Source organism: Pituophis catenifer, unplaced genomic scaffold (genome assembly GCF_029215685.1).
Source record: "Pituophis catenifer annectens isolate HBS135680 unplaced genomic scaffold, rPitCat1.0.hap2 SCAF_7, whole genome shotgun sequence".
Classification (NCBI taxonomy): Eukaryota; Metazoa; Chordata; class Lepidosauria; order Squamata; family Colubridae; genus Pituophis; species Pituophis catenifer.
Window position 1 is genome coordinate 9,600,907 of NW_027256887.1, and position 15,985 is coordinate 9,616,891.

At 45.1% G+C, this 15,985-nt stretch overlaps 1 protein-coding gene across 1 annotated transcript; it reads right to left on the minus strand.

Annotated features, from left to right (window-relative positions):
- Positions 1 to 6,896: 6,896 nt before the first annotated feature.
- CDKN1B (cyclin dependent kinase inhibitor 1B) lies at positions 6,897 to 12,925 on the minus strand. The gene is made up of 3 exons (XM_070947591.1): positions 11,826 to 12,925; positions 10,789 to 10,941; positions 6,897 to 8,235 (listed from the first exon to the last, which is right to left on the minus strand). Exons 1-2 carry the CDS (start codon positions 12,484 to 12,486, stop codon positions 10,805 to 10,807), a joined length of 798 nt encoding a protein of 265 aa, XP_070803692.1. The 5' UTR covers positions 12,487 to 12,925; the 3' UTR covers positions 6,897 to 8,235; positions 10,789 to 10,804.
- Between the last annotated feature and the right edge of the window lie 3,060 nt (positions 12,926 to 15,985).

The window sequence follows — 15,985 nt, forward strand, 5'->3', positions numbered from 1 at the left end:
GGCCAACACAACCATTGCATGTTTCCCATCTCAGGCTGGTGGCAATTTTTGATGCTATTTTTGATGCCCAGAAGCAGCTCAGGAGCTGGGGTTTAGTTATAGGCCAGTGGTGGCGAATCTTTTACTCACCGAGTGCTGAACAGATATCTGCTTCGCGTGCGCGCATGCAATCCATGCTATTGCGCAGCTCCTCCCCCCATGCGCTGCCTGCACAACCGCACCATCTGCGCATGCACACATCTCTTGCACAGCTCCCCCGTGCGCTGCGTGGGCAATCACACCATCTGTGCATGCATGTGCTTTTCAGGCGTGCAATGCACACATGCGGACACCATCTGTGCATGCATGCGCCGCGCAGCGGTACTCTCACGTACATGCACGCACATGCGCAGGAGAGATCCGAAGACCAGCTGGATCCCCTGAATTGCACGCGTGCACACCGGAGGCCCGAACACCAGCTGGAGCACACGTGCATGCGCAGCTGCTGGTGAGTTGGGCAACAGCTCGCATGCCCAGAAAAAATGGCTCTGTGTGCCACTTCCGGCATGCGTGCCATAGGTTCGCCATCACGGTTAAAGGATCTCAACAAGGCGTCTCCACTTTTGCAGAAATGGAAATTGAAAACGTTTGCAACTCCATAGAGAGGCTTGTTCTATGGCTGTTCCTGAAGGATACGTCTCATGAATTTATTCATCCTCGTCGATCAGGAAGGTCGGCAGTTCGAATCCCTAGGATAGGTCTCCTGCATGAGCAGGGAGTTGGACTAGATGACCTCCAAGTCCCTTCCAACTAATGGTGAAATCCAAATTATTTTACTATTGGTTCTGTGGGTGTGGCTTGGTGGGCATGGCAGGGGAAGGATACTGCAAAATCTCCATTCCCTCCCCACTCCAGGGGAAGGGTACTGCAAAATCTCCATTCCCTCCCCACTTCTGGGGAGAAGGATACTGAAAAATCTCCATTCCCTCCCCACTCCTGGGGGGAAGGATACTGAAAAATCTCCATTCCCTCCCCACTCCTCGGGGGAAGGATACTGCAAAATCTCCATTCCCTCCCCACTCCTGGGGGGAAGGGTATTGCAAAATCTCCATTCCCTCCCCACTCCTGGGGGGAAAGATATTGCAAAATCTCCATTCCCACCCCACTCTGGGGCCAGCCAGAGGTGGTATTTGCCGGTTCTCCGAACTCCTCAAAATTTCCGCTACCGGTTCTCCAGAACCTGTCAAAACCTGCTGGATTTCACCCCTGCTTCCAACTCTTGTTACTGTTACAAGTAACAGGAGCCTTGGTAGTACAGTGGTCTAAAGCACCCTGTTATTAAGACCAGCTGCCTGCAATTACTGCAGGTTCGAATCTCGCCAAGGCTCAAGGTTGACTCAGCCTTCCATCCTTTCTAAGGTAGGTAAATTGAGGACCCAGTTTGTGGGGGCAATACGCTGACTTTGTATAAATATATACAAGAAGGATGAAGGCTATTGCTTAGCACATTGTAAGCCGCCCTGAGTCTCCGGAGAAGAGCGGCATATAAATCAAAATTAAAAAAAAAAAAAAAAGTACCTTTCACCCATGTAGGAATAAAACCCGGGAAGAGATTTCAAGGATGCTTTGCGAACTTATTGTGCTGACTCCAAGATCATTGTTTCTTCACCCTGTGGCAAGATTTGGGCATATGATCCTTTGGGGTTTTTGTTTTATTTTTCCCCAAATTCCTCAAGGGGGAAATTCTCTCAACTCAGGGAATTCTGATCTGGATGGATGCTGTTCCCATTTGGTGGCCAGAAGCAAGAGAAACGTCTCTCCAAGGCCCGCGCGCGCGCACACACACACACACGCGCGCGCGCGCGCAGGTGAATAACAGAGGAGCTCCGACAGGGAGGGGCAGGCTGGGGTGGACTGAACCATTCCAGCCTTTCGAGAGAGGGGTGTGTGGAATGCCATGACTTGAAGTGTGTCGGAAAGCCAACCTTGCTCGGTGAAACCTTTCCAAGCGTGGTTTTTTTTTTTTTTTTTTTTTTTTTGCATTTTACATAACGCAACCATTAAAGGTGTATCCGCGCCTGTGCAAAGTACGCGTGTGCGCGCACACGCTCGCGCTCAAACACCTCCCCCCCCCTCCCGCCCCCTGGTAAACTGAAGCAAAAGTCCACGATTACATCACTTGCAGATCCGCTCTGCGGCTGGGCTGCCTCCTTGCAAGGCTTCAAAAGAGGAGTTTTGAAGGGCTGCCTTTTTTTTTTCTTTTTTTTTCTTTTCTTTTCAAGATTTCAACCTGTTGAGCCAAGCCAAACGTGTTTCTTCCCCGTTTTCCCCTTTGGGGTGGGAGAAAAACCAGCAAAGGGTTTGGAGAAATGAGAAAAGGCAACTTGGCTTAGCTGGGCCCTAAAATTAATAATAATAATAATAATAATAATAATAATAATAATAATAATAATAATAATAATAATAATAATAATAATAATAATAATATAACAACAACAACACAAGCCCTAGCCACAAACAACAACAATAACAACAAAAATGAATAAATAATAAATACTTGAGAAGTATTGAAGGCAAAGCTGACCAGAAACTAACTTGGAACTGGTTAAGATCAGGAGTACTGAAAAAAGAAACAGAAAGCTTTATTTTGGCAGCTCAAGAACAAGCCCTAGCCACAAACTGTATGAAGGCAAAAATTCAACATGTTACCATCAACAGCAAATGCTGCTTCTGTAATGAGAAAAATGAGACAGTTGACCACCTGATCAGTGGGTGCAGCGAAATTTCACAAACTGACTACCTACAACGCCATGATCGTGTTGCTAAGATCATTCACTGGAAATTGTGCCAGAAGTTTGGATTTGAGTACAGCAAAAACCACTGGGAACATCAGGTTGAGAAAGTTTTAGAGAATGAGAAACTCAAGATCTTGTGGGACTTTAGGATTCAGACTGACAGGTCCACAACACACCTGACATAACAATAGTTGAAAAGAAAAAAGTATGGTTCGTTGACATTGCAATACCTGGTGATGCACGGATTGAAGATAAGCAGCAAGAAAAAATCACAAAGTACCGGGACTTGCAAATTGAAGTTGAGCGACTGTGGAAAAAGAAATCGTGTGTTGTCCCGATTGTAATTGGAGCCCTTGAAGCAATACCCAAAGGGCTACCCCGCTATTTAGAAATTCTCAATTTACCAGACTTGAACATTTTGACTCTACAAAAAACTACCTTACTCGGAACAGCTTACATCCTCCGACGATACCTTAACAGTTCCTAGGTCCTTGGTTAGGACTCGAGCTGCTGAGCTATTAACCAGCCTCAAAGGATGTGAATCTCACCAAAGATTAACCATAATAATAATAATAACAACAACAACAACAACAACATTGCAAGGGAGGCAGAGTTGATTTTTCAATAAAAGGATATCTTCGCAGTGGCATTTTTAATCTGAGTGAAAGACTCAGTGTAGGCTTAGCCTTACAAGGGTCCCCCCCCCAAATCTTTCTGATAAGAGGCCTGAGTAGTTGGCTTGGTGGTTAAGACACTGAGCTTGTTGATCAAAAAGGTTGGGCGGTTCGGATCCCTTGTACAGGTCTCCTGGGTGAGCAGGGGGTCAGACTAGATGACCTCGAAGATCCCTTCCAACTCTGTTAACTGTTACTGAGGTCCAGTTGAGGTTGCAGAACAATGTGAAGGTTGCACGTTGTGGTTATTGGCAGGCAAGGAGCCATCGAGAAGGGAGCCGATATAATTTCTCTTTTTAAACTTGACTTTTGACTCAGTGTCGAGTTATTTGTCCTTCTCAGTTTCTCTCCTCTCTCCTGCAGCATTTTTTTTTTTTTTTACAAAGCAGGAGGTGCTGTTTCCTTCATTTAGGGTTCAAAAAAACAAAACAAAAAGATAAGAGTAGCTTTGCTTCTTGTTTTTGTTAGGCTTTGTTATTTCCAAAACAGGAAGTTTCTTTCTTTCTTTCTCTCTCTCTTTCTCTCTCTCTCTTTCTCTCTCTCTCTGAAGTAGCAGGGGGGAGGGAAGGCCCAGCAAGACTGCGTATTACCTACAGGTGCAAAAATGCTCCTTCTCTCCACATTTCTCTTCTTGATCCTCCTTGCTTTTGTGGGCAAATTTGACATTTTGGGGGTGCCGCAGGCTGTGGAATTATTTCAGAAGTGGGTCATCTTTATAAATTGCAACTTCAGCAGGCACAAAATAACAGTACTGATGTTCAGCCAAAGATACGCATTCTGGGCAACTTATTTGGAAATGAACTGCTAACAGTTGCCTCGTTTTTTTTTTCTTTTTTTATATACTAGGGCAGTTTCTGTGCTTTTAACTCCCTAAATCCTGATTTTTAGGTTTAAAAGAAAACTCCTAGATGTGAATGTTCCTTGCTGTATTGAGACCCAGTTTGATGTAGTGGTTTTGAAGCTAGAAACCAGGAGAGTGTGAATTCAAGTTCCACCTTAGGCCCAAAAGCCGGCTGGGTGACTTCAGGCCAGTCACATTCTCTCAGCCCACCCTACCAAGGTTGTTGTTGGGAAAATAGGAGGAAGGAGGAGTATTAAGTCTATTTGCTACTTGCATTGTTTGTAAAAACAATAAAGGCGGGGATAGAAATAAATACTGAAAATCTACATTCTGAGGAGAAATGGTCTTGCTTTCCTCCTAATGTCCTTATAACTAAATTTGAGGGGGGGGGGGGGCGGGAGGTTGTGTGAATAAACTCAGAATGCATTTAACAATATTCTGGATAGTCGGATCAGAAAGAAACCAGAAGGTACTTTGAAGGAGCTAGTAGCTGATACAATTTCAACAACTTTTAAAGGTGCAGTCCTCAGTGGTTTTTTTTAATACAACCCCCTAATGGTCATCATTTGGGGACTAGCTGCTATTACTACTACAAAATCTGTTTTGTTTTTAATTTACAACATCTCTGTAAAATCTCTCTTCCCACTCCGGCCCCACACCAAAAAGGTTAACAAGGAGTTAACTTATTTGCTTGTTGGTTAGGCACCAAACTTCCCATGGAATTGGTTAGACACCTCTTCAGAGGTGGGTTACAGCAGGTTCTGACTAGTTCTGGAGAACCGGTAGCGGAAATTTTGAGTAGTTTGGAGAACAGGTACATACCACCTCTAACTGGCCCCGCCCCCATCTATTCTCTGCCTCCTGAGTCCCAGCTGATCAGGAGGAAATGGGGATTTTGCAGTATCCTTCCCCTGGAGAGGGGTGGGAATGGAGATTTTACAGTTTCCTTCCCTTGGAGTGGGGTGGGAATGGAGATTTTACAGTATCCTTCTGCCACACCCACCGAGCCACGCCCACCAAGCCATGCCACACCCACCAAGCCACGCCCACAGAACCAGTAGTAAAAAAAATTTAAACCCACCACTGCACCTCTTTGTATTCTACAAGTCTTCATTAGCCTGGGCATACCGACTGTGGCTGTGCATTATGGAATTTGAAATCCAGCACATCAGAATGGCGCCTGGTTTTGGAGATCCCTCAGGCTGGGTCGCCACTATTGCATTAACAATGTCCCAATTTTGCATGAGCTGCCAATGTCAGTCAACAATGACGACAGTGCTTTATTACCTACTTCATTTCTGCACGCAAGGAGCAGCCCTTACGCTCCTTACAGAGGCCATACAGGTAGTCCTCGACCTACAACAGTTCGTTTAGTGACTGTTCAAAGTTACAACGGGAAAAAAGTGACTTATGACCGTTTTTCATTTGTATCGGCAGCTATTAGCCCCTTTGAAGAACCTTGTGGTTTCTTTCTGATCCGACTTTCCAGAATATTGTTAGATCTCTGTAATGAATTATGAGTTTATTCACACAACTACTACCACCCCAAATTTAGTTACGAGGACATGAGGAGGAAAGCAAGACCGTTTCTCCTCAGAACGTGGATTTTCAGTATTTATTTCTATCCCTTTGTTGTTTTTGGAAACAAATCTAGGTGGCAAATAGACCTAATGCTCCTCCTTCCTCCTATTTTCCCCACAACAACAACTCTGTGAGATGGGTTGGGCTGAGAGAAAGTGAGTGGCCCGAAGTCACCCAGCCGGATTTTGGGCCTAAGGTGGGACTACAATTCTGTCTCCTGGTTTCTAGCCTGGTGCCTCAAAACCACTACATCAAACTGGCAAGGAAGGAAGGAAGGAATATATAGCAAGGAAGCAAGGAAGTTCACATCTAGAGTTTTGTTTAAACCCTGCAATATCTCCATGGTCATATGATCATAATTCAGAGGCCCGGCAACTGACTCGTATTTATGACGCAGTGTCCCAGGGGTCAGGCAATCCCCTTTTGCGACCTTTTGACAAGCAAAGTCAATGGGGAAGCTAGAATCACTTAATACAGTGTTTTTCAACCTTGGAAGCTTGAAGATGGGTGGACTTCAACTCCCAGAATCCCCCAGCCAGCGCTGCTGGCTGGAGGATTCTGGGAGTTAAAGTCCACCCATCTTCAAGCTTCCAAGGTTGAGAAACACTGACTTAATAGCAACCATGTTATTTAAATTTAGTTGCAGCGATTCTTGCCACTGTGGCAAAAAAAAATGTTGTAAAATAGGTCAAAATCTCAACTTTGTTGCTTAGCCGTGGAAAATTTGGGCTCCAATTGTGGTCAAAAATCAAGGACTACCTTTATTTGGAAAACAAATTAAGGAGAAATTTTCCAGCGGTGAGAACAATCAAACCAATGGAACAGAAGTTGCCTTCAGAAGTTGTGGGAGCTTCATCACTGGAGGCTTTCAAGAAGAGACTGGACTGCCATCTGTCAGAAACGGTGTAGGCAGGGTCTCCTGTCTGGACGGGGGGTTGGACTAGATGACCTACAAGGTCCCTTCCAACTCTGTTCATCTGTATCTGTCAAATAGTTCCCAGGTTTTATAAAACACACACAAGATAATTTATTTGTTTATAGATGGCAGTTCTCTTTATTGATTGCTTGATGTAAAACAGTATCACATGGCAACTGGGTTTTTTTTTTTTGCGTATTACAAAAGAAAAAAAATTGAAGTGGCTCAGTCTGCAATCATTTAAGCACAGCCATATTAATTAACAAAACAAACTCCCCGCAGAGGCTAACAACAACAAAAAATCCCCTACCAAATAGAGCATTTACAAATGCACAAAAACCACGCGCCACTTTGGCTTTTCTGGGAAAATATCTTCTAGATTAAAAAAAAATCTTTTTTAACATAAATAAGTTAGTATAATTTCTCAGTGTTTTTACATTTATGTACACAGGTACATTTCAAAACTTTTTTTTTTCAAAAAACAAAAACCCCACCCAGAAAATGTAAAAAAAAAAAAATACTGTTTCCTTTTCATTTACCCACTTAATGAAGGGCCAGAAAAGTGAGCAAATAAGAGTTTGGAAGTCAAGAATTTATTAATTTCTCCTCTATGCTGTGTATGTTGTTGGGCAGGACTTTTAAAAAATAAGGAGGCCCCCAAAAAAACAAAAAACCCTATGAGAAAATGCCCCTTAAAAGAGTTCCTCTTTTACAGTTCCAGAGAGAGAACTGGACCTCCTACACAAAACTTTGCCCTGTGTGATCTCAAAGCATCTCACACCACCTTAGAAATTGGGTACTTCCCCAAAACTCCTCTCTCTTCCAGCGAGGTCATCACAGGCAAACATTTCCCAGATTGTGTCCTTGACACATAAATTTCACCAGCTGATTCATTAACCTGCTGGAAAACTATGATTAAATGCCAATTTCTTTTATTACCTTGGACTTTCTCACACACACACACACAAAAAAAAGGGGGACAATGTTCCTTTAATAAACATATCTGCTTCTTTCTAGGGTTTGGAAGCAGATTTTAAACCCATCACCTTTTATTAGCTCCACCCCTTCACAAAACAAAACAAAATCCCTCCCAAAACTCTTCTCCCCGCCACCCAAAGAGGGGAGAAAGGTTTATGTGCTACATAATGTAAAAACTATTTACACAGGTAGTACAAAGAAGCAAATGAGGAAAACCTAATTGCAGAATGCTACATCCATTGCTTTAAGAGGCAGGCTCTTTTAAGACAGCCTGGTTTAGTGTTATTTCATTGTTGGTTGTTTCTTTTCAGTGCTTTAAGGAATTCCCCCATCCGATGGAGAATCAGTGATATGTTTTCTTTCTTTCATTCATTTATTCATACATGTACAGGTGCATATATGAATGCGAGCGCTGGATCTTCTTGGCTTCATTTGCCTCCTCCGAATACAAGGAAACAAATATTCTTAATTCTGAAATGAAGGAAGAAAAAAGGTATCAATTGCCGAGGGATCCAATTCCTTTGCTTTGTTGTTTTTAGAGCATTATTGTGGGAGTGAGATAGGCAGTCTCTAAGTTCGATATTTTATTTTTATTTATCAAATTTCTGCAACATCCGGCTCATCTAAGTAACTCTAGGCAGTTCACAAGCATATATGTGTGTATTTCTATTGAGACACCTGGTCTACCCCAGCATGTGGGAGGGAGCACACTGCATCCCTTTCGCCATTCAGCTCCAATCCAGGAGCCCTCAAGCAGTCGCATTCATGACAAACCATATAGATCTATACTAGTCTCCCTTTATTTCTTTATCAGCAATATATATATATATATATATATATATATGCGATATTTTTGCAATCAGGGTTTTTTTCCTATGTTGAAAGATGTTAAAATGGCCATGGTGGGATGAAATCTCTATTCATCGATGAATAGAGATTTCATCCCACCATGGCCATTTTAACATCTTTCAACATAGGAAAAAAACTCTGATTGCAAAAATATCGCACATTTATACCTATGAATCAAAAGAAATAAATATTTGACCTTTACAGGGAGGAGTCACAAAATATGGGTGTGTCTGGCTGAAGAGGTCTAAAAAGGCCGAAATAGTGCTATCCCAGTCTACCATAAGTCACAGAAGAAACAACATAAAATTTCTGACAGGCCTGAAAGCGATGAATAGAGATTTCATCCCACCATGGCCATTTTAACATCATATATATATATATATATATATATATATATATATATATATATATATATATATATATATATGCAAATATACAAAATAAATAAAACCTGCTGTCAAAACATTTTGTGGGTCTACGGTTACACTTTTTAAATTTATTATTTATGTACATTATATCCTTATTTTCCTTACAACACCCTTGTGAGGTGGGTTGGACTGAGACAGAGTAGATTGACCCAAAGTCACCCAGCCAGTTTTCATGCCTAAAGCAGGACTAGAACTTGTAATCTCCCGGTTTCTAGGCCTGGTGCTCTCACCACTAGACCAAACTGGCTCTAATCATCCACTGACAGGCCGCATTTGAATCAGCCCCACCAGTCAGTCAAGTCTGGTTTCTATTATGCCAACTTTTTATAGAATCCTGTTTTCTAGTTAAACAGAATTTTTTTTAGGCTTTTCGGAAAACCTGCAGATTCTACCGTTTTCATTACTACATACACACACAACTGGCTTGGTTTGTTTCCCAAATAAACACACACTCACACACACACAAAATACAATAATCCAAATGACTGAGTTTACTCAACAATTTTGAGCCACAAGTCTAACCAAAATTAGCATTAGCTAAACCTAGCCTGCTGCACTTCTAAATATGCTGCATTCTGCCAACAGCCAATCTTTTTGGTTGTTGTTGGTTTTTTTCTCTGTTTCATAAGAGATTTTATAATCTCATCAGACAAAAGCAAGACAACCCCACCAAGGAAGATTTCATAATGTACTTCTTGACTAAGGAGGGATTCGGTTAATCTGCCCCAACCAGATTTCAGACTGAAAGCCGACAGAATTAACCACAAATAGGAAACTGCTTAGATGTAGTGAGAAAAGGCTAAATTTTGTGCTACCCTGTTATTTTCTGGGAGGTGTTCAAGAGACAGATACCAACCTCACTTGGTGCTCCCTCCCTCTCTCTCTCTCTTTCTCTCTCTCTCTCTCTCTCTCCCCTATGATTGGTCCACCCAAAAGCTTTCATTTCCCTTTCAAATGTTCAAGTAAACAGTTAGTAGTAGTTAAGTTGAACACGTGTCCTCCCTCATCCCAACGGCATCCGGAATATCTACTTCCAAACTGAAAGTTAATTTCCAAATTTTATTAATTTGGAAATCAGATCTGCCAATATTCTTACACCATTCCTGCTATGTAAAAATCTATCCAGAACGCCTGTCCTTAATTAACAGATTCTGCGCGCCTTTGAGCTAGTCCCTTAACTGCCACTAAGAATATAGTCCAAATATGTTGTTTGCTGTTCATTTCCACCGCGCTCCACAAAAGCTTTATATCTCTAGGTAGAACAGAGAGGCTGGACATTTCAAATGACATACCAGTTGTTTACAATGCACAGCAGTTAAGAGGAAAAAAATATTTTTAAAAGCCTTTCTTGTGCATGGACTTTAGTATTTTCATTTCTTTTAAAGACAGATTAAAAAATAAAGAAAATTTAAAAAAATAAGTCCATGTTGCCACTTTATTAAAAACTATACTGCATTATATCCTAGGGAAATGCATTCAGAAATAAAATCCATAGTGTTCAAGGAGAGTTTTTAAGTCAGCAAACACAAGCTTATCATCTATAGTAGAATCAACGCTCATTTTCTTCTAAAAGCCACTTCTTTACTCAGTAGAGTAAGCCTGAATTTGACAGCTTGCTTATAAAGATCACACAAAACTCCATACCTCAGCCAATGATATTGCACGACCCAATTTGCCAAACAAACTGAATGGATACAAAAGTAATACAAAATAATGAAGCATTTCCTTCTAAAACAAGAAAACTCACCTCTGCAACAACCAATTTATGTCTGACACCGCTTTGGACTGGATGTCTTCTTCTTGGGCGTTTGTTCCTCTGAGCTGGCCATGGGTGGATCTTCAGAAGGATCTTCAGAAATTTCTTCAGTTGTGTTGGCTCTTTTGCTTGGAGGAGAGGAATCTATGAAGGGAGGATTCAGGAAGGGGGGAAAAAAATGGGGAAGGAGGATATTAAAAAGATTGATACCGGCAATCAAGTTACGCACTAAAGAAGGGCAGGAAAATAGCATCACTTTGGAAGGGAATTCTTGAACCATCTGCCATTGGCATAAAATATACACAGTGCCCTCCAGATTAAGGATAAGAATATCAGAATTGTTAAGAGGAGCCTCTTATGAGGAATATCTTACACCAGGCCTATTTTTGAGAGAAAAACCAGTCAGTTAAAAAGACCCCACAGCCAAGCCAGGCCTCCTCACAGGGTTGTTGTTGTTGTGGGGAAAAATAGGAGGAAAATATTGTTGGATGCGTTTGCCGAGTTATTGGTTAAAAAAAAAATAATAATAAATAAAATATAAAGAAATAAAACCTTGCAAAAGAAATAAATAAAAACCTGGCAAAAATAAAGATCAAGATCTGGTTTGTGAAAGCTACAGCCCAGTTAATATCTCCACCTCCATCCACCACCCCTTCCCAAAGCTTCTCGGGGCGAAAAGTCTCTGGGAAATCGACGGGGCCCCGTTTGGCTCCTTGCAGGAAGGTCGATCCCAGGGCAGCTGCTCCGAGAGGAAGAAAAAAGAGCTCTCGCCGGTCGAGTCCCGCCGGGCTTGGATGGGGGGGGGCAAAAAAAGCCCCAAATTGACCGAGGGATTCGCTTCCAAGCAACGCCCGGGCTCGGGCATCAAAAGAGCAAAAGGCGATCCGTCCTTCAGATGGCCGGAGAAGGATCAGAAAACCGGGAAAATAAAATAAAATAATATATATATATATATATATTTTCTCCCTGAACGGAGCCTTCGTGTGGCCAAGCAGCTCCTTCCAAGGGAGCCAAGGAAGGTTTATTACCATCCGCGGCAGGTCGTTTCCTCGGGCCGGAGCTCAGGGTTAACGCGGCCCCGTCCTGCTGCTGTTGGGGCTCCGGTTCGGGCTCCTGCTCTGCCGGTGCCTGAGAGAAGCGAAGCCCCCCGAGCGGCGAGCGGTCTCCGTTGAGCTCCAGGCGCCGTTCTCGGCCGTCAGCCTTGGGCCGGGCCCCGCCGAGCCGCGGAGGGCGGCTGTAGAAATCGGGCAGCGCCGCCTTGTCCAGCGCCTGCCACTCGAAGCGGCCCTCCAGGGGCTGCCCGCGCCGAAAATCGAAGTTCCACCGCCTCCGGCTGGTTTCTTCCAAGTGGCGGCTCTGGTCCTGCCACTCGCGCGCCAGCTCCTGCCGGTCGACGGGGCCGAAGAGGCAGCGGCAAGCCGAAGGTTTGGGGGCGTCCGCCGGCCGGCCTTCCATCCGCTCCAGGGTCGGGCTCCCATTCGAGACACGCACTTTCGACATGGCCCGCCGCGAAGCCGGCCACGGCGCTAAGGCGGCGGCGGGTGAGGGGTTCGGCGTCCCGCTCGAGGAGGAGGAGGAGGAGGAGAAGACGGCGACGGCGACGGCGGGCGGCCTTTCCGCCGGACCCAGGCGAGGAAGCGCTTCCCGGGCGGACAGCGCGCAGCAACTCTGCCGGCCGGAGCCTCGCATAAGCCGGGGTCGGGGGAGGAGGGAGAGGCGGGCGGCGTCGGGGACGCCCGGCGACGGCGCACCGAGCGCGGTTCCGAAAAACACACACACAAAAAAAAAAAATAACACACAAAAAAAAAAAATAATCCCAGCCGCGCGGGGCCACTGAGGAGCGGCCGCTGCTGCCGGAGCGCTCTCCGCAGGTCCCGACGGGAGCCGCCGAAGACGACGAGAGATAAAGCGCCGGCCAGACGCCCGAGCCCCGGCGGAGAGGAGGAGGAGGAGGAAGAAGAGGAGGAGGACCTGCTTTTTTTTTTTTTTTTTTTTTTTTGGTTTTTTTTTGCTCCGGGCGGCGGGCGGAAGAAGCTTCTCCGGCGCTCCCGCGGCTAGGAAGGAGCCCTGAGGAAAGAAGGAGGGAGGGCGCCTTCTCCGGCCCCCCTGCCCAATATGGCGATTGAAAGGAGGCTGACGGAGAGGCGAATGATTGACACGGCTCGTCTATTTAAATAGAGGAGGCGCGCCATTGGCCCGGGGAGTGGGCGCCGCCCCGGCGCAACGCTCGGCGCTCGCTCCCGCCCCAGACAGGCTTTAAAGGTGGCGCGGGAGGCTGCGCGGGAGAGGCGGGCGCGCGCCCCCGGTGCCGGAGACGGCTCAGGGCTGCCCTCTTCTCCCGGGTGCCCGCCCTCTCTCGCCCGGCCGGCCGAGTTTGAACCTAGCGGGGGCCCAGTTTGGAAAAGGCTTCCCGTCGCCTTCGGCTGGTCGCTGTGGGTCAGCCCGCGGTCCCGAGAGGCCTGTTATTTTTTTTGGAGGAAAAGCGAAGGAAGTGTGGGGGGTGGGGGGGGGGTGTTTTCTAGCGGTCTTCCCGGCGCTGCGGTTGACAAAAGCAGGTGGGTGAGACGGAGGAGGCCCCGCTCTCCCGGCTCTGATTCTTCATCCGTGGACCTAGTTAACTGTCTGCCTGTCCCCCCCGCAGGTGGCAGGTTGGTCCAACCCCTCCTGGGAAGGCCGCAGAACAGCCCTTTTCCAGGCAGGAGCCTCTTGTGTCTCTGCGTGGTTCCTGCTTCGGTTTCCAGTTCAGTAACAGAGCTGGAAAGGGACCTTGGAGGTCATCTAGTCCGACCCCCCCGGTCACGCAGGAGGACCTGTGTTACTAGGGATTCGAACCGCCGAACTGCCAAACCTTTCTGATCGACAAGCTCTCGGGGTCTTAGCCGCTGAGCCACCTAGTCAGGTGCTGATTTTGCACGGGTTCTATTGCTTGTATGTTGCCGGAGAAACCTATATGCTGCCTAAAGGGTAGATTTGTGTATAGCTTCTTTGTTTTGGTCTTAAGGGTTTTGTTTCTCTTAAGCTATGATTGGTGGCTTAGCATGGGGTGAACCCAGAAAACTAGTCTCTCTCTTGCCCTAAACCAGGTGTCAGCAACCTGCGGCTCCGGAGCCGCATGCGGCTCTTTAGGCCCTCTGCTGTGGCTCCCTGTTGGGTGATCCCACCACTGGCTGGCACTGCCTCTCATCCTCCCCTCCCAGTCAGTCCTTGCCTGGCCTGAGAAGGTAAGGGCAATGGTGGGGGATGGAGAAGCAGGGGGGGGGAGAGACAGAGAGATACAGAGAGAGGGGGAGAGAGAGATACAGAGAGAGGAGGGAGGGAAAGAGAGATGGGAGAGAAAGAGAGAGATGTCAAAAGGGTTTTGTTGTTCCCCGTGTTTTTTAACAACCAGTTCTCTGCCCTAATGACCAGCTGGGTAGGCGTGGCTATTGGGGGGGTCATGTGACTGGTGGAAGTGAGTGAGTCGAGTTGGCCACACCCACCTAGGTTTTGTGGCTCCCAGTGTTTTCTTTTCTGTGGGAAACAGGTCCAAATGGCTCTTTGAGTGTTTAAGGTTGCAGACCCCTGCCCTAAACTGTCATTAAGGAATCTGCCAAGGGAATATGGTTTCTAACTTGCTTCTAACCTTCTTCTAAGCCAGGATGTGCCTAAGATCTTCTCGCTACAAGGAAGCCAGAAGGAAGCTACATGTCACTTGGCCCTCCCTTCCCCCTCTTTGCATGTCTGGATCCAGTCCTAGCAGATGGAAGAAAGGAGAGAGTCCCAGTTACATTTTTGCTTGCCACAGAGTCCTCCTTTCTTTAATGGGGATACCTTGTTTCAATCTGTAGAAACAGATCCCAGAGAGGATACACTGGGGAAGAAGCTCATCAGAATGTCTTTTTGTAGTAGATCCAGGTGTTCCTTTTACACCTAAGTAGAGACATGTGCATCACTTGGGAGTGGGGGTCACCCATACTTACTTGCTTTTGGGTTTCATCTGTTGGACTTCTGTTAGTCTTTTGACAAATGCTACATTAGATTACGATTTCTAGTGGTGTCAAGTGTTGGACGATTTTTTCCTTTCAGGATCAACCATCAACATTAAAGGAACCAGCAGGTAAGAAATACCACAAACTAGCATTTGACAGAGCAATAAGTAGACCTTGAAAAAATATATATATTCAGGTATCAAGACGTGTCTCTACATACAGTAGTGGCCAAAATTGTGGAAACCTTTTGGGAAAAGTGTATTTTCTAAAACTAGCTAATAACACCTTTTTTTTTTTTTTTGGAGTAGTACCATAAAATTATATATCAATGGAAAGATAATTTAATCAAGAATGGAATGCAATAACTTTTAGGAAGGATTTGCTATTAGAATAGCAGTTACCATATAAAGAAGAAAAGCGAAACAAGTAGAAAAAAAATGTGATATACAAAAATGATCACCATAGAAAAAAAATGAGATATACAAAAATGATCACCATGTCAGTTAATACTTAGTTGGGTAACCTTTAGCATGAATGACGGCCTTACGACGTCTTCCCATGGAATGAACCAAGCCTTTTAGTTCTGCAGCTGTTATAATGTGAAACCAAGATTGAATGATGGCTTCTATTAACTGGGTTTTATTGCTGGGTTGCTTCTGACTAACAAGTTTTTTTAGTCGGCTCCATAGATTTTCATTTGGGTTAAGATCTGGGCTATTCCCAGGCCATTCCAGCAGTGGAATAGGATTATCTTGAAACTCCAAAAAAAAAGTGTTATTAGCCACCAAACCTCAAAAATACACTTTTCCCAAAAGTTTTCCAAAATTTTGGCCACAACTGTACCGTATAACAAGCAGGACAGTGTAGAGAATGGTGTTCCCTGATAGCACTCTATGGAAGCAAACCTTGGACATTAAAGAAGGGACAGGAAGGATATTGTGGCTTTTGAACATTGGTGTTGGAGAATATTGTGGGCAGCCAATGGATCACTGGACCAATCAATTCAGAATTCCCACTAGAGGCACAAATGGCTCAAATTATCCTATTTTGGACACATAATGCAAAGATCTAGCTCTTTGGAGAATGCTTTGGTGCTGGAAATGGAAGAAAGAAGAAATGAACAACCAGCAGTGGATGGTATCAATTATGGAAGTGATGGAAGCACCATTAGAAGATCTAAAGGATCAGGTTGCCAAGGGATCCTTCTGTCTGCAGTTGCT